Raw genomic sequence first — 26,147 nt, forward strand, 5'->3', positions numbered from 1 at the left:
TGAAGGTGTAAGGTCTGGAGGTGGGGGTGTAGAACCTGCCCCTCCATCTGAGAGAGGAGATCTGCCCTGTAAGGGAGACGGAGCGGCGGGTGAGAGGAGAGGTGGAGAAGGTCTGAATACCACACCCTTCTTGGCCAATCCGGGGCGATCAATATGACTTGGGCCCGGTCTTGGCGAATCTTCCTCAGAACCCGAGGAATCAAGGGTATGGGAGGAAACGCGTAAAGGAGCTGCGAGTCCCAACTCAACTGAAACGCGTCCCCCAAGGCTCCTTGCATCGGATACTGGAGACTGCAGAATGACAGGCAGTGAGCATTCTCGTGAGTGGCGAACAGGTCCACCCGAGGTGTCCCCCACATCCGAAAGATGTCGTGAACCACCTCCGGGTGAAGCCTCCACTCGTGATCGGCAGAGAACTGCCGACTGAGACTGTCTGCACGAACGTTCAGAACCCCGGCCAGATGATTTGCCATCAGACAAATCTGATGGTCCTGAACCCAGGACCAGAGACGCAGAGCCTCTCTGCAGAGACACTGCGACCCCACTCCTCCCTGCTTGTTGATGTACCACATCGCGGTCGTGTTGTCCGTCAGGACCTGGACTGACTGACCGCGAAGGGAAGGGAGGAAGGCCTTGAGCGCCAAACGTATCGCCCGCAATTCTAGAAGGTTGATGTGAAGCAACCTTTCCTCTGGAGACCAAAGACCCTTGACCTCCAGGTCTCCCAGATGAGCACCCCACCCGAGAGTGGATGCATCCGTTATCACTGTGGCCACCGCTGGAGGAAGTTGAAAAGGCTTTCCTTGTGACAGATTGCCTTCCACGCTCCACCAAGACAGATCCGCTGCAGCTTCCCTGGAGATCCTCACTGACTCCCCGAGATCTCCGTTGTGCTGATACCACTGCCTGCGGAGGCACCACTGGAGTGCCCTCATGTGCCAGCGTGCATGGTTGACCAACAGAATGCATGAAGCCATCAGACCGAGTAGGCGAAGGACCTTCAGGACTGGAACGACCGCTCCATTGTAAAATAAAGGAATCATCTCCCGTATGTCGCGAATTCTTTGAGGGGGAGGGAATGCACGACATACGGTTGTGTCCAGTACCGCACCTATGAACAGGTTGCGCTGTGAGGGCACCAGGTGAGACTTGGGTACATTTATCGAAAAACCCAACCTGTGCAACAACTGAGTTGTCTCTTGCAGATGATGGAGCACCTTCTCTGGCGACTCCGCTTTGATCAGCCAGTCGTCTAGATACGGAAATACATGAATCCCCGCTCTCCTGAGATGAGCTGCCACCACTGCCATCACCTTGGTGAAGACTCGAGGTGCAGTAGTAAGGCCAAACGGAAGGACCACAAACTGGTAATGCTGTGACCCAACCGTGAAACGGAGATACTTTCTGTGAGACTTCAAGATGGGAATATGAAAATACGCATCTTGCAAGTCGATCGACACCATCCAGTCCTCTTCCAACAGCGCCTGAAGAACCTGTGCAAGAGTGAGCATTTTGAACTTTTCCTGCTTCAGGTAAAGGTTCAAAATCCTGAGGTCCAGGATTGGCCGAAGTCTGCCATCTTTCTTGGGGATCAGGAAATACCGGGAGTAGCACCCCTGACCCCTTTCCTGCTCTGGAACTACCTCTATTGCACCCTTTCGAAATAATGCCAGGACTTCTTCCTGCAAGAGAAGCAGGTGGTCTTCTGAACAATAACCCTGGCAAGGAGGGTAATTGGGAGGGAATTCCTGGAAAGGAAGAGCATACCCATTCTCTACAAGATTGAGAACCCAAAGATCCGATGTTATAAATTCCCAATCTTGTAGAAAATGAGTAAGCCGACCCCCTACTGGGCCCACATGATCCGGAATGGCGGATCTAGGGCTGCTTTGCTGCGTTGGCCGGGGGTTGGGAAGGAGAGGAGGAGGAGGAGGAGGAAGCTTGACGACCTCTAGGACGGGGTCTTTGTCTGCCTCTGTACGACTTGTACAGCGTGTTCTGCTGCTGCTGCTGAGGCTGCTGCTGCTGGAATGATCTGTAAGATCGAAAGGAAGATCGGCCAAATCCTCTGAAACGTCTTCCGGTAGTACTTCTGGATTGAAGACCTAAAGATTTTGCAGTGGCCCTACTGTCCTTAAAACGTTCCAAGGCAGTATCAGCCTTCTTTCCAAACAGACCTGAACCATCAAAGGGTAAGTCCATTAAAGCAGACTGGACATCAGCAGAAAACTCCGAAGATTTGAGCCAAGCAGCTCTCCTAGTAGCCACAGAGGAACCCATGACTCTTGCCACCGAGTCTGCAGTGTCCAAACCACTCTGGATGACCTGTCTCGCAGCCGCTTGGGTGTCCGAGATTACTTCTTGAAAATCCTTCCTGTCATCCTCAGGAACCTTTGGAATGAGTTGTTTGACAGAGTCCATCAAAGCATGGATATATCTCCCCATCAAACACGTAGCATTGGTTGACTTCAATGCCATGCTGGCTGATGAAAAAACCTTTTTAGCATTTTGGTCCTGTTTCCTGGATTCCTTGTCTCCAGGAACCTGTGGAAATGCCCCAGCAGATTTTTTAGAACAGGCAGCCTGCACTACCAAACTCTCAGGAAGAGGATGCGTTGTTAAAAAAGCAGGGTCATCCGGTGCAGCTCTATATCTTCTTGCTACCGTTCTAGAAACCGCTGGAGCAGTCAAGGGTTTCTTCCAGACCTCATAGACAGGTTCAGACAACGCCTCGTTGAATGGTAACATAGGCTCGATCACAGATGAGGGTGAATGAAGTACCTCAGTTAGAATATTGGGTTTATAATCAGCTGTAGGCAGAGTTATATTTAGTAAACTCGCTGCCTTCTTAATCACAGTGTGGTAAGGCACCACATCCTTAGATGGAGCATTCGATACAGAAGCCAACTCCCATTCAGGTGACAGTTCAAGACCACTGGCTTCACCTAACTCATCAAAGGGATCCTCAGAATCCTGTAATTCTCCTTCCTCAGTGTCAGAATACCCATACTTTTCCTCTTCTAAAAGTCTCTGGGCCTTTCTCCGAGACCTTTCTTTCACAATCGAAGTTAAAGGATTCGGAATCGACTCCGACGGGGTCGCTGCCGGCGTCGAGCCCGACGTCGGACGAGGCTTCTCGACACGAGGTCGGACAGAATCCTGCCTCGGAGTCACGGGTATCGGCGTCGATGGGATCGGCGTCGATGGAGCCGGCGTCGTGCGCTTCGGCGTCGACGACACCGGTGGTGTCGGAAAATGCCAATGCGGCGGTAGAGCCGCCATAAAGGGCATGAAGGGTGCAGGGGCATACGCCTGCGGAACCCCTAGGTTAAAGGCCATAGGACCCGTGGGACCAACAGGTGCACCAGACGGGAACATTGCCCTTGAATATACACCATACATGGCGTTCAGGAACTGGGAAGGATCCTGACCTGGAGTCGGAAACTCAGGATACGGACCTCTCGGATGTTCCCGGGGAGGCGGAGTCGATACGACGTCGACCTCTTCTTCGGGCGCCGGAGCCGGAGTCGATGAACCATCGGGTGCCGGAACTTCGGCTCCACCATCCCCCTGCTCCTCACCTTCATCCTCCTGACCAGAAGGATTTGATGGAATCGGAGATTGGACCTGTTCCTGAGGCTCGGGTGAAACTGGATGCACAGCCTCTTCATGTTCCGACTCCGAAACCTCCACTTCTTTACACACGAGCTTGATCTGGGACTTTGGTTTCGAGCTAGAGTCCTTCCCAGAGTGATGACGCGACTCATGGGACTTCCTTCTGTGTTTCTTCTTCGAAGACTTCGAAGCGTGTGCTGACGATGACTCCGAGTGTGACCTCGAACGAGACCTCGACCTCGACCGACGAGATCGAGATTTGGACGACTTCTTAGCTTTTTTGCTCTTGAGTTTCGCCATAAGGAGCTTTGTCTCCCTCTCTCTTAAGGCTTTTGGAGTCATCTTCTTACAGCAGGAACAGTCCTCGACATCGTGGTCCGAGCTCAAACACCATACACAGCATTCGTGGGGGTCGGTGATTGACATGGTCTTGCCACATTCACCGCAGGCTTTAAATCCCGTCTTCTTCGACGACATCTCGAAGAAAATGTAAGAAAGACACAATTACGAAGAAATAGTAACAAAGTTACTGGAAGCTACTACACGATCCCTGAAAACCGTTAGCGTCGACGACGCGGAAAAAAGGGAACTGATGTCATCACGCCGGCGTGGGCCTGTTATAGGCGCCGGTGACGTCAGCGAGGTCGCGTGCGATGCCGTGCCTCTGTGACGTCCGGATCCACGTCGGCGCGAAGCTACAAAAGAATTTCCGAATGTTGCTGACGCAAGGGGATATTCACAAGGTGAGGAATCCACACGGCAGATGTATCTATCAGAAACAACAAGCATTGGAAATGCAATAGGTCTCGCATTAGAAAAGTTGGAGCTATTGGTCTTGTAAATGATTTTTTTTTATTTATGTGTTGTTTTTGAAAATAGCTAAATTAATAGCTTTGTCATTTACAATGCCAATAGTTATAACTTTTGCAAATGTGGCACCTATAGCATTTGTAATGCAACATGTTTTGTATTTACGTGACTTAGATGTATTGATATTACAAATAACAATGGCTTTTAATTTTTGTAAATAATTAATAATTAAATAATTTATTTAATTTATAATGGCAATAGCTTAAACGTTTGTAAATAACTTTTGTGAAGATTATGTTCAGTGTATTTTATTGTGACAAAAATCCAAGAACATTGCATTTGCACCTACACACACACAGAGCCACACACATATAGATGTGGTGGTGGTGGATCTGGGGGATATGGTGGTGGTGGATGTGGTGGTGGTGGTGGTGATGGTGGATGTGGTGGTGGATGTGGTGGTGGATGTGGTGGTGATGTGGTGGATGTGGTGGTTGTGGATGTGGATGTGGTGAAAGTGGTGGTGGATGTGGTGGTGGAAGTGCTGGTGGTGGGTGTGGTGGATGTGGTGGTGGTGGATGCGGTGGTGGATGAGGTGGCGGATGTGCTGGTGGATGTGGTGGTGGTGGATGCGGTGGTGAATGTGGTGGTGGTGGATGCGGTGGTGGATGCGGTGGTGGATGTGGTGGTGGATGTGGTGGTGGATGTGGTGGTGGATGCGGTGGTGGATGTGGTGGTGGATGTGGATGCGGTGGATGTGGTGGTAGTGGATGCGGTGGTGGATGAGGTGGCGGATGTGCTGGTGGATGTGGTGGTGGTGGATGCGGTGGTGGATGTGGTGGTGGTGGTGGATGCGGTGGTGGATGTGGTGGTGGATGTGGATGCGGTGGATGTGGTGGTGGATGTGGTGGTGGTGGTGGTGGATGTGGTGGTGGATGTGGCGGTGGTGGATGTGGCGGTGGTGGATGTGGTGGTGGTGGATGTGGTGGTGGATGCGGTGGTGGATGTGGCGGTGGATGTGGATGTGATGGTGGATGTGATGGTGGTGGATGCGGTGGTGAAGTGGTGTTGGATGTGGTGGTGATGGTGGATGTGGTGGTGGTGTTGGATGTGGTGGTGGTGGTGGTGGTGGATGTGGTGGTGGTGGATGTGGCGGTGGTGGATGTGGTGGTGGTGGATGTGGTGGATGTGGCGGTGGTGGATGTGGTGGATGTGGTGGTGGATGCGGTGGTGATGGTGGATGTGGTGGATGTGGTGGTGGGGAGAGAGTGGGCAGGGCTTCAAGTCCATACTCCAATACAGCACACCTTGCATAGCAGTGCATGGGCTGACCAGGCTCGACCTATTAAATGAAATTAGAAGAGAGAAGTACGTTGGGAGTAGATAACAAAGGAGTAAAGGGAAGAAAAGTCGGGAGAAAGAATGAGTTACGGAGAAGGAGGGCAACATAATGATTCAAAATTAAAAGTACGGAGGATATGGAATGTGGAGGTGACAGCTGGCAGGAACGAGAGGAAAGTGAGAGATGTCTCTTTCTTTATAAATAACTTTTCGAGCTGTGGATAGAAGCATCACAGAATTTGAGTGAACGCGAACGTTGTCTATTTTTTCAGCTCTTAGAGCGTGCACTCTTTCTCGACATTAAAGCCTTGCGGACCCTAGTGAGAGTGACTTGTTTTGAGTTTCGTTCAAAGCCACTTTGCCGCTGTCTGCATTGGCTTCACAGTACATATAGCTCAACTTTAACAACTCTGGCTAGTCCCCCAAAAATATGGCTGGTGTGCTGAAGAGTGAAGAAGGTGACGTTGTTCGTGTGCCAGCAGGAGAGGTCCGCAGTTGTGCGTCTCCTCCCTCATCATCTGGCTCCTGGAGGAGGGTTAGCGGCTCTCGTGATGTCCTCGGGCAATGGGAGGAGGGTGGGAAGATGCCGGGGGGAGGGAAGGAAGGGGGAGGAGAGGGGGGATGTATTTTCAAGCTTTAAACAAGGGGCGGAGCGAGGGGGAGGTGTGCTGGGAGAGAGAGTGGGGAGGGGAAGAGCTGCTGGCGGAGCATCCTTGTTATGGGCGATGTGTTGCTGTAAAGTGGATTATAGGCTGATCGACTAAGAGTCGGCAGGCTGGGGAACAGATGCTGCTGGGGAACGGATGAGGGGAGGTGCTGGCGGCTGGGGAGGCAGGGGGCGGAGAGCAAGGGGCGGAGCGGGAAGAGCTGCAGAACAAAATAGTGTGTAACTTTCTTTCTTTACCGAGCAGTTTATGCAATCTCTACAAGTTGCGCTATAAGAATCTGGGAAATTTTCCGCATGTCCAGCTGATGCCTGAATTCCGTGCTGTATGCTAGAGTGCTGGGGGGGAGGTGGCGGAGCGGGAAGAGCGTCGTGAGGGGAGAGAGAGTGGGGAGAGGGCGGAGCAGGAAGAGCTGCTCTCGGCAGGCTGTGTCAGTGTGGAATGCTGGCGGCTGGGGAGGCAGGGGGCGGAGCGAGGGGGAGGTGTGCTGGGAGAGAGAGTGGGGAGGGGAAGAGCTGCTGGCGGAGCATCCTTGTTATGGGCGCCCTCGGAAACATGCCCCGTTCTGTGAGAGGAATCGGTGTGGAGAGCAGAGGCTTCCGCCAACAGATGGGTAGGAGAGACTGAAAGCTATCGGGCAGGGGCTGTGCTGGAGGCGACTTGCAACCAAAGAAGCCGCACTGTAAGCGGTGATGCATAGGTGTATGACACAAGAGGCAGGCTGCGTCTTGAGCCTCCTTCCGCTCGAGGCAGAACAGACAGTTTCACGGAAGACAAGCAGTAAAGTGGATTATAGGCTGATCGACTAAGAGTCGGCAGGCTGGGGAACAGATGCTGCTGGGGAACGGATGAGGGGAGGTGCTGGCGGCTGGGGAGGCAGGGGGCGGAGAGCAAGGGGCGGAGCGGGAAGAGCTGCAGAACAAAATAGTGTGTAACTTTCTTTCTTTAGCGAGCAGTTTATGCAATCTCTACAAGTTGCGATATAAGAATCTGGGGAATTTTCCGCATGTCCAGCTGATGCCTGAATTCCGTGCTGTATGCTGGAGGGGGAGGTGTGCTGGGAGAGAGAGTGGGGAGGGGGCAGAGCGGGAGGAGCGTCGTGAGGGGAGAGAGAGTGGGGAGAGGGCAGAGCAGGAAGAGCTGCTCTCGGCAGGCTGGGGAACAGATGCTGCTGGGGAACTGATGAGGGGAGGTGCCCTGTAGAAATGCGACACGGCAGGCAGGGGAGGGGGCGGAGCGGGGGTGTGGGAGGAGTGCGGCTGAGGGAAAAGACATGCAAGGCAGGCGGCTGGGGGCATGTGCACGCGCTTTTAATGTCAATGCGCATGCGCATTGAGCTTGAATTTCACGGGCACTGCAAGGAATCGCCATAGATTCCTTGCAAGTTGGTTAAAGTCTGTTTAAGCCCCCATAGTCTCGCAAGCTCAATGCGCATGCGCATTGACAGGCGAGACCTAAAAACGGCCCCCAGGGGCCCAAAACAGGCCCCCACCCGTGTGGCGCACCGGGGGATTTCCCGGTGCCCGCTATGGCTAGTCCAGCCCTGTTATTTAGTATAACAGGAGGGTTATGTCAGGTCGAATGGGATGACCGAAGCTAAGGTACTAAATACCTTGTAATAGAGAGTTCTGGATGAAGTAATGAAAAGGATAGGACACCTGAGACTAGCCTTTGATACTGATGACCGTCCTGTGGTTGGCTTGTCTCCAGAATGTAGCTTTTAAACTCATTGCTTGTTCCACCACTGGATACTAAACTACAAGTTATAGCTTTGGCAGGGGATGGGGCAAGGAAACTAATAAACAGTATAAAAAAGGGATGAGAAATGCAAAGGAAAACTATACAAGTTTGACCTGTTTCACTTTGATTTGAAACTCAATAAATACACACTTACTATGCTTATTGCTTTAGGCTCAACTGGTGAATGAATCATTTTAGTACAGGTGTGCTCTAGTAATGTTACTGTGGTATGGTCATGATGAGGAAATTGAAGCCTGTTGTTGCATCTCACTTTAATTTGTTACACTGCGTCACATCTTGCACTCTGAAGGGAAGACAAGTGTGATGTACAGATGTGGCATCCTTGGCTATCCATGGTTACCTAGCTGCGCATTCTATCATTCAGCTTCTATGTGATCCTGTACAGTGTATTGATTTTTCTGAAAGTTTAATGTCCCCATCATGCCCAAGAAAAATAATCATGGACCAAGCAGGTGTCCACATATTCACAAAAATCAAGATCCGGCCAGTTGTTCTTAGAATAGTACTTTGTAAAACCGGTATTCTGAGCGGAAATGGCTCTTCCTTGCCGTTCTCTTGTCTTTGCCAACTTGGGTTAGTCCACTAGAATGATGCATGAAGATGAATTCCATATAGACATGAACAAAACTCCCAGGTTGGTCAGTGTCAGTCTACCTAAAACTCTCATTTTATTTTAATTTAGAGAGCGATTTTCTTGACAATTGAGGTTTTGGGTCTATGAATTTAACAACAGTTTTAACACAGGATCTGCTTTTTTCCAAATCTTTTCCAAAGAAGATAATATTAGTCATAACAGAGATTCAGCAGATGTGGACATGTTTGAAATCTCTCCTTTCAGAAACACCCTGCTAATTTTGGTTCGCTACAAAGGAGGTTGTATCCTGCACTTCCACACTGACTCAAGCATCAATGACAACATGTTCACTGAAAAACATGGATACCACATATGTCCACGAGCTTCAGCCCTCTACTCCCTAGTACTTGCAGATCCTAAAACTATGATCTCGGACTTCTGCTCACATGTGGGTAATATTGATTGTTTATATGTGAATAGTCATTGACCTAGCCACAATATTGTTTGGCATGCTAGTGCAACAATATAACGTTTAAATAACAAAATGGAGGCTTCTCTTCATTCCTCTGCCCAAATGAATCTAATTGGGAAAGCAAGTAAAGTTTGCTTGCAATAAGAATTCACATTACCTACCATGTAGAGCAAAAGTCACAATTTGTGCCATTACTTAATTTGTAAAGCCTGGCTCCCTACGTATCAGACTGGTCACAGTCCTTAAATCCTTTACAGCCCTTTAAGCTGGTGAGCAATTTACAGAGAAATGGTGTGGCAGATATAGTTAGCATGATCAGTCCATTGGAACTACCAAACCATAGCAAAAAATAGACAAGCTATATACTTTATGGCTTAACCATTAGACCACCAGCCAGAATTTATTAAGGATTCTTCAACTATCAACTATAGAGAGTAGCAACTGAATTCTGATGATTGGTAACAACACTGTAAAAGCATGGACTATTAAAAGCCCCTCGTGTAAGGATGGTGGATATTTCCAAAGGTGTAGAACAAAAAACCCACCTCTCGCAACATAGGATCTGTTATGGAGCTCAGATTGACTGCGCCTTCATAGGTCAGGTAATAAAATATATTAAGAGCGCGGACAGCTTCTGGTCCTTGCTGTTTGTATCCAAAAATGAGATCAATCCATTGGTGAAGCTGGCATGATACAAATTCACTCTCCAACGCCTGCAAAAAAAATTAACACAATCAATATCATTATTGTGAACTTCCAAACGAATATATGATTATTCAACGATTTCAAGTTCCACGCATGCCTTTACCACGCGAATTTTACTTCGCATGTGTCTTTTGCACGCAGCATTTGACAACGCATGTTTTTACTCCACAATCATAACGTTACGAAACATCTGACGTCCCATTTACATTTACATAATGATACTGATAGGCTACATGCAGTACGAAGGAAAAGATCGATGTTTTAAACAATAATAAACAGATTCCCTTACATTATATATATATTTTTTTCATAATGCGCTTAATTAATACCCTAATTTACAAAGTTTTGATTCATATCTTACCCCTGTACGTCTTTCACCATCAGCCCTTTCTTCCACCGACCACGGAAACAAGCGTCAGAACACGTCTATTAAAACTGATAACGGACTTCTATTATGACGTGCTCTTTTCCTTCAGCGTTTTGAGGCATTGTAGAGCGTTTTTTTTTTACGTTTTTGAAATTTTCTTCTTATTTATTTATTAATATCCGCTTGTTTTTTTTTGGGGGGGGGGTGGGGAGACCCCCCCTAGCCTCCCCCCAGTCCCCCCCCCAGCCCCCCAGCCCCTTAATCCCCCCCTCCCCCCAGCCCCCCAAAGCCAACGCAGATCGTACTTGCAGAACGACGACAGGAAGGAATACCACTCGCGTGGTAAAGACGGTCGTTGAAGGCTTACGCGTGGGAAAGACCTTTGCGTGGTGAGTGACGCGTGGTAAACGTTATGCGTGTTATTTGCTTCGTAGTAAATGATGTTTCCCCTTCCAAACAGACACACAATCATCAAGTTATTGGACTACTCACTGCTTTTCTGGTATTCATAAGGAGGCAGAAGGTAAGAGGATTTAGATTTTTGCCTAAAGCAGAGACAGATTTTAAACTACGACTACTCACATTGGCATATCTACTATAATTCCTAATGTCTTACTAATTGTCATTGTTAAATTATCGTTCAGGATATTTAACACACTGTCCCTCATCCAAAGAGATACAATGGGCAGTCACAGCAGGTGAAGAGGAGGAAATGGAAAGCCAGAACAGTAAGCATATACTTTTGTTTGGAAGAATCTATAGGGTTAAAAATAAAGGCCATCATGCTAGTCCGCCTCACTAATGTTCAGAATTTCTATTATCATTAAGTAAACATATGACATCATATTGTCCTGCGGTTGTACGGAGAAATATCCATTTCATGGAGGCCTTACAAAATAGACAGAATAATGAACCAAATATTTTTCAGTATAATCGGTATATTTACAATTCACTACTGATTGTCTATCATTCCCATTAACTTTCAGAGCTCAATTTAAACATTTTCTAAAATGTATAAGGAGGGTTACATAAAATGTATAACGACAAAAATCAAGTTTTATTTTGTGTTGGACTGCACACTGTCTGGTTGTTTGCTATCCAGCTGACAGCAATTTACCTTGAGGAGTTACTGCTTGATTAATGTGCGGATTGATTTTTGGGGGTTGTTCAGTGCAATAGAATACACACAAATGTGTAAGATACTAGCCTAATCCATCCTCCGAGAATAATTATAGATCCAAAGAAAAAAGAAGCAAGCAGAACAATGCATGTGAGAAAATCCCACTACTAAAGTCATGTTGGAATATTACAAAAGTCAAAATGCCCCAAAAAACGAACTGAGTCTGAAATATTAAATATTTACTCCTTCCAACTACAATTTAGGCTCATATTTTGTTCAGTGTCCAGTGAAAACTGACTATAGACAGTGGAGGCTCCTCCGCTAAGGCGGAGGAGCGTCGCACCACTGATAACGAGGTAAAATAAAATGATACGGTATAGTTATTATCATTTTATTTTTCCTATTTAAGTCAGTGGCTCTCGGGCGGGGCTAGCCAGCGCAGGACGAGGAGTGGTTTGCACTCCTTAAGTGCACATGACTGCTTGGCCGACCCTCTCAGGACGGCCAAACAGTCCTGGGCACTTTGTATCTTCCTCACCAGGCTTGCCTTACACAGCCTGGTGAGGAACATGCAAACAAACCCTCCCAGTCCCTGTCTGAGATCCGTGGTTCGGCGATCAGACCAATCACAAAGCTTCATTGCAGCATTATAATTGGCTATGGGGACCCTGGGACAGAAAGAAGAGGGCGGAGGGGAGGCGGCAGCCGGCTGGCAGGACCAGGTAAGTGGTTTTTTGTTTCCATTTCGTCCTGCAAACCCCCTACCCCCGCCCCATTGCTCCCAATCAGTAGCAGCCGCTACTGACTAGAGAATGTGACAGCACACAACAAAAATTGGAATTGGCCTATGAAATTTCCTTGTATGAGGACACTTAGAAGTGCCACTCACTTCACCCACAGATCTTCTTTTAAGGGTACTATGTTATGATAGTATATCTCCTCGTAAGGAAATCACAAGTTATTTCACCAGTATCACAACCAAATTTTATGTAGCACCTATAACGTTGTGCTGCTGAAAACAGTAAGAGACAATTGTCAGAAAGCAGAAATATCGCATCGCATACATTAGTCTTTAATGATTATAAAAATCTATACCCCTAGATGATCCGAGAATGTATTTACATAAACATAGTAGTAATGAGCAATTTCCTAGACACAAAACGTGACTGTCCATCCCTTTTGGTTCGAAAAACATACACAGTTCAAGAAGGATACAACTGGGAGAACAGAAACAAAAATCTCATATAAATCTTCTTGTTGATCACAATGAGTTTACCTACTGCCATCACTGTTGTGAGTGAAAAAGTTATGATACCTATCCATGTGTAATTGTGAAATCTAACTCTTTAACATCAAACAAAGAGAAGATTTATTGTTTCCATTTGTGTTGGCAGTTTTTAAAAGGGGCACAGAACATAACCTAAATAATCGTGTACTTGAAGTCAAGGCGCATCGTGAAGGCAATGTGCATCTATGTACATAGTGTCATGGTGATGTTATTCTTTCAACTGCAATGAGACACCACCAAACATCTCTCCAATGGCCCACTACCATAGCCATGTTGGGAGGGAAAGCCTTACAATACGTAAGCTAAGTATGTAAACACATTTTCAACCAATCTCAGAGTATATACCAAAAAGCACGTACAACAGGTCTCATCATTAATTTTCAGAAAAAGGAGGAGTTTATATCAATATTCAGAGGATGATTTACGCCAGTACCTTTAATCTGTATTTTTAGTGTTTTTTGGAGAGAGCAGCGGTTCCGCTTTGTAGTGGTTTTCATGGAATATTGTCCCACAAGATTTCTTCTACATCCTTGTGCCATTGTCATTGGTAGGCTGATACTTTGGTTTTAGTACGAGTGAGGAAAACAGCATAGTATTTTCAGAAAAGACAATAGCAGAAACTGAGGCACCTACTCTACTTTTGTAGGAAGGTACTGTTAAAAAACAGAACTTGACAAGTCTACTAGATGGAAGAGTTTAAATGACTTGAAGAGACAACAAATTAGTGTCCCTACATATGGTGCTTTCATGTCTGATTATTTATGGCTCAAAGTGTCCCAGTTGAATCTTTACTTCAACAATGAACCAGGGTATCTGCTATATTACATCCTATTTTGAGAAGAGAGGAGTTTTATCACCTTCAAATGTACGATCGATTGGTTAGTACTCATAATATAGACAGCAAAAAGCATCTTCGATACAATGCCAAAAGATATATAACAAAAAAAAGGCCAAATTTAAAACAGTGGTATCCATCACAACTTTTAAGAAGAAATCAGAGATTAATTCATAATTAGCGGAGTATAAAAGGCTTATAACAAACGAAAAACAGAAAAATTACTTGAGTAGATATGTGATGTCATGATGTGGCTTGCCTTGACACCACATGCACAATTATGCCAGATTGTGGCGTTTCACAAAGGGTTTGGAAGCATAGGAAACTGTAATTCACCAAGTTGTAGAACTCCGAAGAGCTAGATTTTGCAACACAAGTTGATGTGTTTAATTGGTCATTACTGCCATGGGTATGTAAACAAATTCTCAGATCTTTTAGGGATGAATGTTGACCTTTTATCTCTGAAGACACCTGTTTGAGTAATAGCATGTGAACACAGGGAATTGTCTGCAAACTCGGCATACATAATATATATTGCTTCTACTTTCTGATAATTGCCTTAATGTTTTCAGCAGCACAAACGTGATGATGGAAGGTGATTCTTTGTTTATAAAGGCATTTTGTCTGTGTATCATTTTAATATGGTCTGCGTACACATGTTTTAATCACTATAATGCATTTATTATAATTCTTGACAAATTAATTTGACTTGGATTGCTATAATATGCACTGAAACTAGGCAACTGTATATTTGGGGAAGTCACTAAATGACAGATAAAGTCTGCAAGGTGATCATTTCAATGTTATGTATATCACTAATCACAATTATAATTGGGTATTGTCCTGCAGTGCTTACATTAGTTTAAGCCTTCACAAGATTGTAAATGCATGGAAATGGGATTGGATAGTTTGGGGCACCCCAGATTGTTAAGGCAACACAACAGCTATACGGCTAACAAACACATTTATCCCAAATAAGGTCATGGTAGATGGATAAAATGTGACTGTGTTACCAGTGAATAAACTTGTGAGATTGTGAAGAGGGAGGTATATCATCACAATGTACAGTCCCCCTATGAGATCTGTGGGTGAAGTGATTGGCACTTCTATGTATCCCCATACAAAGAGATTTAAAAAGCCTATTCCATTTTTTTGCTGTGCGCTGGAACATTCCCTGCTTGGTTTTCAATGGATCCTGAATGGAACAAAATATATCAGTCTATTTTCCGAAGTGATATAGGTAGTGAGACTGAGTAACAGATGTGATGTTCTGTCTGGTTCTTTTTTGTTTGAGTTTTTGGTGTCTGTTGCTAACCATGACAGCCTAACAAGGTGGAAGACCCAGTGAGCCAGCACCCAAATGGGACGAAGCATGTTTGGTTAGTTTATTCTTGAGTATCATGAGAGATAAAGAATCCAGCAGGTGCTTCAGTGAATCAGTGACAACACCATGGGGCATCTCTTGCATAACGGCATTCCATTGCAAAGACAGAAGTGTTGCAGTATAGGCCAGTAGACCGGAAGCTCTCAAACTGAGTCTTTCCTTATAAGTAATGGGTTAATTCTCAATAGGGACTGAAAAAATCAACCAGACACCCCAAAAGCTGGTGACTATAGCAAAACAATTATGTTCCTTCCCCCTTACAAGCGTACTCCAGTGCCTGAGCCAGTACTCCCTCACCATTCAACCACGTCAAGCACTACTCATTTCCCTTCCCCACTCAAGGATTGGCCCGATACCCCTTTATGAAGCCTACACCTTCTTATTCCATCTGTCTAGTCAGTGGCCTAAGCAGCCATGGTCCTACCACTGGACACAAACACCCTCACTTTGGAAGAAAATGTGGGAATTGGGAACCAAACTTACTCCGTTCGCACACAATTATTATTAGGCTCATTCTTTATGGTGCCAGTAGAAGCTGACAAGCAACCTGTAGTGTCATCAAGCCCCTTACACAGTTCAGTAAGAATCCTGGTACAGTAGCACAGGTAAACAGTAAGGAAAGAGGTTACAATATCAACAAAGTGACAGAGCAGGAAATGGAGAGTCTTGGGGGTGTCTGCCACCCGGGCAGCCTCCTTCAGGCCCTACCCAAGGTTTTCTAGGGTATAAAACTGAAGGGGTGAAATGTACTAGAACACCGGCATTATTTTTAAAGCCTGACCCATTAGGGTAGTACATACGGGGAGGTTTATTGATGTATTTCCTAAATTCTACAAAATGTATCTGGACTTACAGCATTTGGGAGACAAATGAACGGGCTGTTAATTGTTCTACTTTAAGATGGGCATGATTTATGGGCTGAATTTGTATTTATGTTACAGACTATAATAAGTATGCTACAGGAAAAGAACCAATAGGTAGGGTCTAATTTCCATTATCATCAGAGTAATATAACAGCTGCTCACAAAGATTATGTGCAGATAAAAGGTTGTTGTGCAAACCCAAATGTAGGCTGTAAAACCATGCATAAACTGGGGTAAGAAAGAAATCGCTAGTTGGAAAGAAATGACTCCACAGTCAGGATTGTTTGGGTCTTTTAGGCTTTGAGAAAAAAAAAGTTGCATTAGAGATTCTTCCGATGAATTCACAAACATGTCTGCATCTTTTCTGGCTTGCCAGAATCCAAGTTCCCTTAGAAAACAATATGTAATAAATAAATACCCCTTCTCTTGCGCCGGAGAACCAGCCAACTCCTTGGTGTTGGCTCAAAACTTTCACTAAGGCACAATCACCTATTGTTGCAGACATACAGTTTTACTTGTTGCAATGCTACAGAGATAGCCAGACAGTCTACTCTAGCGTCTCCAACCGGTCAATTGTGAGATACCAGTTGATTGCCGATACCCCGGGAGTAGCTTGCAGCCTTACATCATTTTTACCATGTCTTTTTCATGAAATATTTTCAGGACTTTTTTTGGGTACTTGCCCGCACTCACCCAAACCTGCAGTTCAGATTGGCAAAGCGAGCTGAAGCAGACAACGTCTCGAGGAGCAGTATTGGACTGCTCATCAGGAACTGTGCTGCCTGCCTTCTGCAGCCCAGTAGTCACCCTTCCATCTGCGCGACTTGTAGTGTGGAGCAGCAGACTGAAAACCGGAGCCCAGGTCTCTGGTTTGCAGTGCTGGTGGTGTGGCTCTGAGAACAAGCTCGACTAAAGTAAGAGCCTGTGCATACTCGCACTTTGAAAAAATATATTTTGCTTTTATTTTGTGAAGCTGCCACTCTGGACCCAACATACCATACTAGTACTTCATTGGTAATTTTTTGTAATAATTACATTTAAGTCCAAATCTTCAAACGGGGCAATGTTGAATGCTATATCTAGTAAAGTCCTGTCAAAGTGGATGGTCACTGAAGTTACTGGTTTGATATTAAAATTGGAGTCGAAAAATTAAACTTTTTGCCCAATGAAGTCTTATTGCCGGTCAGATACATTCCACTGCTTCCGCTGGTCAAGATTTCTACCTTCCTACTTAGTACATTTTTTGAAGCCTAAAATCCTCCACGGAGCAGTCTTGAAGCGGTATATGAGGAAGTCCTCTGTAATTCAAATACCTTTGCCGTGAAGCTCGGGCGGGCTTGGACTTCTTTTCAGATCTTTTGAAGCCGTTCCTATTGGTCTCTTGTAAGGCTCCCAGGATCTCAGTAATAGCACTTAGGGGCCATAACACTGAGAAAATAAGTGGAAAGGTTGAGCGCAGGAAGCCAGAGAATGCAGACGTTGACTGTCTGACGCAGAACACCGACTGCCTAAGAAGGATGCCAAAAGAGGGCTGACGAAGAGGTGCTCGGGACCGGCCTGAGGGACGGGGGGAAAACTGAATTTTGGGGACAGTAGCCTTAGGCTTCGATCCCCACCACCCCCGACTCCCCTGCCTAGTAGTTCGGCTATCGCCTAGCAGCCTTAGAGACCGCCTGCACAGTGCAACAGAGGCAGACATTGAGGATATTCATGCTTTGTGGATGGGCGGGCAGCTAACCCACCCATTCCTTGCCCGCCGATTCTAGCCTTGACGAACCCCCCCATAAACCCCTTTGCAGTATAGGGCCAGCAAAGAGGAGGTGCGCCAACTGCTGAGCGTCTGCCCGATCACCTGGGGAAAACAGTCTTTAGGTGTATCATCACGTCCCTCGCACCCACCATCATCCCAGCTGACCATACTACCAGCTAGCAAGAGCCCTGAAAGAACCCTCAAAACCCTGCAAAGCCCGCAGGAGACCGTCAAGCCAACCTGCACGCTTAAAATTAGCCAGTCAGCTAAGATCCATTTCAGAACATCCAGGAGAGCTACCAGGAGGCAAGAGTTGAGAGCAGCGAGGCAAGGCAGGCCCAGTGTGACGAGGTGAGAGCAGCGAGGGCCTGACTTAAGACGCTGAGACAAAGAGGGGGACACACTCCCATGGAGGTGGCCTGGCTAGGTCCAGGTACGGCTTGAGTGGGGTGTGAGGTCCTCAGACTTGCACGCATGCACCTATATGCCTGAGTCTTCAGTAACTACAGCAGCCTTAAAGTGCTCAGCAAGAGGGCCAAGCACTATACTTAACCCCTGTTGTCAAGCTCAAGCACAAAGCAGCAAACAGCAGCCACACAATATTGCAGCACATTAGCATTGCTGTAGTACTCCCGAGACAAGAGGCAGCATGTGAGAATGTTTTCACAAGGAGCGGTGGCACCGACAGTTGTTCGCACTTATCCACGCAACACTCACAGTCGCTCAAAGAGTAAATAAGCATTATTCACTAAATAACAAGTGCCTAACGAACATGTTACTTACCTTCGGTTACGATATATCTGTACGAGACATATATTAGTTATGGATTCCTTACTTTAGAATTATCCCCAGGCTTCAGACTGGATCGGGAGAATTTTTTCTTCAGCAGTACGCCTGCGCTTCGGTAGACTCTGCGTTCGTCGTTGGTGTCATGATCGCCGGAATGACGTTGCGGTATCTACATAGACGCCGCCCTTGTGCGTTGACGTCAGTTCTTTACACAACATTCCACGCCAGAAGCGCAGAGCCATGCAAGACACTGACCACAGGTGCACAAAATCAGGGCCCTGAATGGGAGTCTCTTACTCTAGAAGTCAGTTCGCAGAACGGGGAGGATGGGTGAAGCGGTAAGGAATCCATAGCTAATATATGTCTCTTACAGATATCTTGTTACCGAAGGTAAGTAACTTGCTCATCTGAAAGCGACTATTAGTTATGGATTCCTTACCTTAGAAAAGATAACCCAGCAATATCAACCCAAAGTTCACACCAGAAAGTCCTGCAGAACGGATCGGCCAAAGAAGCTGTCTCTCCGGACTTGGCTATTCAGGCAGTAGTGTTTAGTGAACGTGTGCAATGAAGCCCACGTGGCTGTCTGACAGATGTTATGAAGGGGAACTCCATGTCCCAAAGCAGTAGTGCCAGCCGTCACCCTGGTGGACTGGGCGCCAACCCTACTGGAGGTTCCTTTTTCGACAAGGAATAACACATTTTAATGTATAGAAATGACTCATCAAGAGATAGTTCATTTTTGCACGGCCCGACCTTTCTTGGCTCCCACATAGCCAACAAAGAGCTGATCATCCACCCGGAATTGTTTTGTGCGATCCAGATAAAATTATAGCGCACATTTTGGATCCAGACAGTGGAGCCTCTCCTCCTCTTTAGAAGGATGTGGGGGTGGGAAGAACGTGGTCAAAGTGATGGTCTGTCCTATGTGGAAAGAGGTAGCCACTTTGGGAAGAAAAGAAGGTCTAATTCGTAGGACAACCTTGTCCAGACGAACAGCAAGGAAAGGTTTAGAAAAAAAGAGCATGAAGCTCGCTCATCCTGTGAGCAGAGGTGATAGCCACCAGAAAAGCAGAATTTAAGGTCAAGAGTCTGAGAGGACATTTATGTAGCGTCTCGAAAGAGCGCACATAAGGTAAGTCAGAACAAGGTTCAAGTCCCACTGGGGCATTACGCAAGGAATAGGAGTAAACAGGTGAGTAATGCCCTTAAGGAAACGATTTCCAATAGGGGACTTGAAAAGAGAAGGCTGATTAGGAAGGCGAAGAAAGGCCGGAATATAGCCCTTCAGGGTACCAGGAGCAGAACCCTGCTGGGCCAAAGAAAGCAGGAAGAGGAGAACCTCAGAAAGTGAGGCAGAAAGGAGATCCACAGCCTCTGGTGCGCACCATGCCACAAATTTGTTCCACCTACTGTTTTAGTATAGGGGCGCCTGGCTCCCAAGGTAACATTACAGACTTCAGGAGGTCGAAGGCTGTCAACTGTCGCCGCTCAATCTCCACGCAAGGAGGTGGAGGCTGAACAGGTTCAGGTGGAGGACCGTCTCCTGCTGCTGCGACAGAAGATCCTCCCGAAGGGGCAGTCTGATCGGAGGATTGAAGGCCATGTTCAAGAGCTCATGCCCAGTCCGGAGCCACAAGAATTACTTGGGCCCGGTCGCACTTGATCTTCTTCAGCACTCTGGGCAGAAGTGGTATAGGCGGAAATGCGTATAGAAGACCGCACCTACACTCGCAACGAAAAGCGTCGCCTAGCGAGTGCCGCCTTGGAAATTTCAATGCGCAGAACTGCTGACGTTGCACATCCTCTTTGGTGGCAAACAGATCTAACCAAGGCTCTCCCCACTGCTGAAAGAGACCTTGCACCACCTCAGAGTGAAGACGCCATTCTTGAGCCATCAAGCACCGGTGGCTGAGTTTGTCCGCCGTTGCTTTCAGTGAACCTGCCAGGTGTTGAACCACCAGGGGCATGCTCTGATGTTCCAGCCACTTGCAGACATAAAGGGCCTGCTGACAGAGGGTCCACAACCCCACTCCGCCCTGTTTGTTGGAATACCACATGGCGGACGTGTTGTCTGTGAACACCTGCACTACCTTTACTTTGACAGAAGGAAGGAATGCCTTCAGTGCTAGAGGAATCACCCGGAGCTCCAGAAGGTTGATGTGGAGTCTGGACTCCGCCGGAGATGAGAGGCCTCTGATCTCCGCCTCTCCCATGTGGCCGCCCCATCCCTTGAGAGAGACACATCTGTCACCACTGTGAAATCTGGTTGGGGAAGGGAGAGGGATCTGCCGTGTACCCAATCCTCGTTCGTGAGCCACCAACGCAACTGGTGAGCAGTCCCCAACGAGATCTGGACGAAATCGGACAGATTCCCCTGGTGCTGCGCCCAAGGTACTTCAGATCCCACTGCAGAGCCGGCATATGCCACCTGGCATGATCCACCAGCAGGATGCAGGAGACCAAAAACCTGATCGATCTCCTACAACATAGGATGGGATTTTCAGGCCCGGTCCTAAACTGGTTTGCCTCCTTACTTCACAACCAAAGGGTCAAAGTTAATCATGTTTCCAATACCCCAGTCCTGATTGGAATCCCCCAAGGTTCTATGTGAACACCAACTCTCTTTAACCTATTTATGAAGTCTCTTGCAGTCATTCTGACCAGAGCGAGCATTCAGTACCACATGTATGCGGATGACACGCAATTGTACCTGAAGATCTCCTCACAAGAGGACATAAAAACTTTAAATGCTGCACTTGCCCAAACTCAACAATGGTTAGCTCAGAACCATCTCCTACTAAATACGCTCAAAACTGAATTTCTTTTGATCCCCTCACCTAATCACTCAGCTCCTAACCTTGACTGGATTAAACATGTCACTGCCCTGAACTGTACACCTCACGTTGTAGACTCTGCCAAATCTTTAGGTATCACGTTGGATAAACATCTAAATATGCACACATCAGTGCTACAACTAGGAGTGCTAATTTCTAACAACACTCTGAACAAAATCAAACCATTTCTACCCCCTGAAATCTCAGGCCGGCGGTTCAATCTTTGATTATCCCTAGATTGGAATTTGGGCTGGTGACCCTAGCAGGACTTCCCAAAGCTAGCATGGCCCCACTCAGAGCTACCTTGAATGCATCAGCCAGACTTTTAATGGGCTTGAGGAAATTTGATCACATTTTGCCCGACTTGCTGCAGCTAAATTGGTTATCCATTGAAGCGAGAATCCGACTCCAAATAGCTTGTCTGAGGCATAAAGCCATTCACCACAACACCTCATACTACCTTGCAAATAAACTTGAGCTATCGGGCTCCAACCTGAACCTCAGAAGTTCATCCACCCTTTTCTTGAAACACAGCGAGTGGGTGTTATGGCCAAAGAGAAATGCGGTGTTCACCGACCGCAGTCCTAAGCGTGCGGAAGAAAACATCTTCCCAAGATGATCCAGCTTCTTGGATTTCCTATCTGGAGGAGCAGTAGGAAATGAGCCTTTGAACGTTGAGGCTTGGACCACCAAGCTCTCAGGGGTAGGATGTTGGGGGAGAACAAGGGGGTGGGCCGTGCGGTGGCGTCGAGAAAACATCCTATCCACAGGAAGCCCTGTGCTGGGCTTGGACCAAGTGCCCAGACGGATGTCTGTAGGGCCTTATTTAACGGCAGCAGGGGCTCCGAAGAGGTCGCTGCCGGTTGAAGCACCTCAGACAGGAGGTTAGTCCTGACTGCCACCGTAGGTAGCTCAATGTTCAAGGCCTCAGCCACCCTACGCAACAACACAGCATAAGAGGCTCCCTCCTCCGTAACCACAGTAGGGGGAGAAAGCATGCCAAGGTCTGGAGAGGTGTCAGACCACCGGCCTCACCCAACTCCTCTCTCCAGTCCGGTTCTTCCAACTAGTTTGCCAGAGGGTCCTCAGACTACTCCCAGTCCTCCTCACCCTTCTCTGGTTGCCACTCGGGGTGTAAGGGAACACCAGGGTAGAACATAGGTACAAAAGTACCTGTCGGTGCCAGTACCGGCGTCAGTCTGGCTCCGTGTCCACGTCGAAGAGGAGGCTGGGGTCGACGTCGGTTGGGGACACAACCGGCGTCAGAGGGGGTGGAGGTGTCGCTATGGATTCGGCGCAGGAGGAGGTGTCGTAAGGACGACTGGCGCCGACCCGGGTCCAGGACTGGATCCCTGGGGGCCCTGCGGCGCCGAGACCACCGTCATCGAAGGCCTAGTACCCTCAGCCGAGTCTGTGGTCCAAAGGTGTGCCCGCGGAACCAGGCTAAGCAAAGATTGAGTGGAGGGCTTCACAAAAACTACAAAGTCGGGCAAGGGTTGTTCCGGCTCCTGGGAAGGGTGGGAAGCTTATAGCAGACCCAAAAGGTTCCGCGGGCAGAGCAGGACGACTACCTTCCGCATCCAGCGTCGCGTCAGCCGATGGACAGGGAGAACGCGAAGAGCGACAGTGCTTCTCGCCTTCTTTTTGTGCTTTGACTTACCCGAAGACTTCGACGAGGAGTGGCAGTGGGTCCGCGAACGGTCCCGCGACCTCCCTCTCAACCAGGAACTCGAGCGGCACGGAACCGACTGCCGGGCCTCCAGAAGCTTTCGGGACTGCTTGCGCTCCGGACACCAGAGGCACAAGAGATGTGGGTCCATCCCGACATCAGCTTGTGGCAGGAGCCACAAGGCTTGAAGCCGGTTCGCCGATGTGACATCCCTGAACACCAGGAGTCAAGCAACTCGAAAAGAAGTTGACAAAAAGTTTAAAAAACAGTTAGTCAAAAAGTGACTAGGGTACCGCTCGCTCCAGATCTGCGCTGGCTGGCGCGGAAAAAGAAAGAACTGACGTCAGCCCGCAAGGGCGGCGTCTAAGTAGATACTGCGATGTTATTCCAGCGATCACAACCCCAACGACGAACGCGGAGTTGACCGTCTCGAACTATCGACGCGCAGGTGTACTGCAGAGGAAAAAATTCTCCAGATCCAGTCTGATGTCTGGGGGTAATTCTAAGGTAAGGAATCCATAACTAATGATTTCTTTCAGATGTCTAGTTCAACTGTTTCGGACCTGGACAAGCAGACAGGCTGACCCAACTAAGCGAACCTTTAGAATCTGGGCTCTGTGATAACACCAACTATGAAACCATCTGTGGGAACAACTTCAACCTACGTCACCTGTGAACAGCACCGACAGACCCTCTTGTATTGGGTCATGCCATCAACATGTTCTGTAGCCTATTCAATAACCATAGCCTTAAATCTACCCAGCACACATTGAAAAATAAATCAGCGGCCCCAAATTTCCCAAAAACCTTCAAGGGAAAAAGCACCTTGGACTACATTTTCTCTACTGATAAAATCGAATCCTTAGAGAACTTCGAAATTCCAACCCCACATGAGAGTGATCACTTCCCTCTCCTCACTACTATAAAGCAAAGCACAATCAAGCGTAAATGGCAGAAGACAGTGGGCATCTCATCTGGCAATGAAAACAGGCATCAAATCAGGAGTATAAAGTGCATGCAGAGATTTACAACTTGGCAATCATACAGAGCCTCCTGCCTCAAGAACCTAAACGGAAAATAGCTAGTGGATAACTGGAATACAATTAATAAATAAATCCACCATGCCTTAGGTAACTACTCAGTGTCCCAAAGGATGTCCACTAACCCTCCACCCTATAAAGGAAAGTATACAAAACATACGTAGTTTCAAAACAGTGAGTCAGAAAGGTAGTCAAAAATCAAGTAAAATAGAGATACAATTAAGACTACGGTCCTTGAATAAACAACATAAACAGCTGGATTGTGCGGCCAAATGCGAACAAGTGAACAAAGAGTCGCAACACGTTTATACACTAATGGGCAAACTGAGGCAGGCAGATTTATGGAGATACATTAGAAACAAAACATGCTAGAAAGGCTCACAAATAAACCCAATTGACAAATCCTTGTGGTCACTAAATGCAAAATAAACTATACGCAGTAAAAATGGCAAGTAACAATGATTTATAGTTTTTTGGGCATTTCTACTGAAACCCAGAGGTGCTGCCAACCGCCAATGACACCTCAAAAATCATGACGAAAATCCAAGTCTCCGGAGCCCCAAGTCCAAATGGTATCCCAGCTCTGAGTTTTAAATACAACATTGACCTGTGGTCAGCGATACTCCTTCCATTGTATCACTTATAACTATCGACCCAGCAGGTCCCAGTGAGCTGCAAAGCTCAATTGTGCACCCCATATTTAGGAAGGGCAACAGGTAGGACCCAGCAAACTACTGCCTCATTGCCCTTCTTGACATTGAAGCAAAGGCTTATGCATAACTTCCTCCTGAAATAACTGGCGCACTGGGATGAGGCGAATGAGATATTCCTGTTCTGCTAGACTGGCTTCAGGGTAAATTCATCAACAACGGACAATATAGTGGCACTCTATTTAATTGACCAGACCACTAGCCAGAACAAGCTTCGCCTCTATGTCTTTTGTCGACTACTCTGCTGCACTCTACTCGGTAGACAGGAATAACTTATAGAGAAAACTCAGAGGGTGGGGTATTTCAAACAACTTGCTCCAGGCAATAATATCACTGTATAACTCAACCTGGGTGAGGGTCAAGTTATCGCAGACTGTGGTCAGAAGGCAAATTACCACGGATAATGGCTTAAAGCAAGAGTGCATACTTGCGCCCTTAGTATTTAATATGTACACAGCTGACATGCTCGACACTGAAACAAGCCAATCTAATTCCACCATAAATTGGAGACATTAAAGTCCCAATATTACAATACGTTGATGGCATTGTTCTTCTGGATCACTCCAGAATAGAGATCCAGAAAGCACTCAACGCCCTTTATAAATGCAGTGTGACCAAAAGAATTAGGGCAAATGGCTCAAAGACTAAAGCAATAACCTTCAGCAGAACACCTACCAAAATAAATCATCTGGAGCCTGGGTCCACTACAAATTCAAAGCTCTGAATCGTATGATGACTTGGGAGTCTGACTATCTTCAAAGAGCGGAGTAAAAACAAACTTGAGACATCTCAAAGCAAAGATGGAATTAATAATCATCAGAACCTGCCAACTGTATAACTCAGTCAAAAGCCATTCCAGAGACCCAATAAGATGTGTAATAGGACCAACACTCCTCCCAACGATCAAATATGGCCATGAAGCCTACCCGGGACAATTTCTCAAAGTCATGGAAAAATTCCAACTTAAAGTTTAGAAAAGGGTTTTTGAATTACCATCATACATATGTTGCTGTCTGGTTAGGCTGGAATTTGGCTTAGACGGCCAAACATGGGCCAGCATGGCAATCTTTTTAAAGTACTACTACAGGATTATGAAGTCCCGAAAAGCTTTTAGACGTCTTTAAATCAGAGAAGAAATCTTGGTCACACTACCTCCAAAGATCATTTGACACTCTCCAAATAGACCACTCAAAGCTAAACAAGCAGCAACCCCCACATGCAGCACTTAAAGTAATCCTGAAAAAACAAACAAGGTAACTCTAAAAAATAAGTGATTTGACCAAACTGAAGAACTCATCGGTACTACAAGCAGTGGAAAAATCAGATGCCAATATAAAGCCACCTTTTCTGAGACCACAGCCAATACCTCCCCTCAATCCAGGAAAGCTGCCTAATACAAATTATGGCCTCATAACTGATCGGTCTACAGATCAGTGAACGAAAGCCCAACTGGCTCTCTCTCTAAGAGCGCCAACTGCAGATTACGCTACTATTAAGTATGAATCTTTTAATCATTTACTATGTTGTTGCCTGGCACTACTACATGCCTGGC

The 26,147-nt window shown here is 46.9% G+C and overlaps 1 protein-coding gene across 2 annotated transcripts in view; it reads right to left on the bottom strand.

Annotated features, from left to right (window-relative positions):
- Positions 1-26,147, bottom strand: part of LRBA (LPS responsive beige-like anchor protein) — a 2,244,423-nt gene that overhangs the window by 273,331 nt on the left and 1,944,945 nt on the right. For both annotated transcript variants that reach the window (XM_078676915.1, XM_078676916.1), the window contains exon 48: positions 9,784-9,951. In XM_078676915.1, the coding sequence (XP_078533041.1) occupies positions 9,784-9,951 (168 nt within the window). The remainder of the gene's footprint in view (positions 1-9,783; positions 9,952-26,147) is intronic.

This window comes from Lissotriton helveticus, chromosome 2_1 (assembly GCF_964261635.1).
Source record: "Lissotriton helveticus chromosome 2_1, aLisHel1.1, whole genome shotgun sequence".
Taxonomy (NCBI): Eukaryota; Metazoa; Chordata; class Amphibia; order Caudata; family Salamandridae; genus Lissotriton; species Lissotriton helveticus.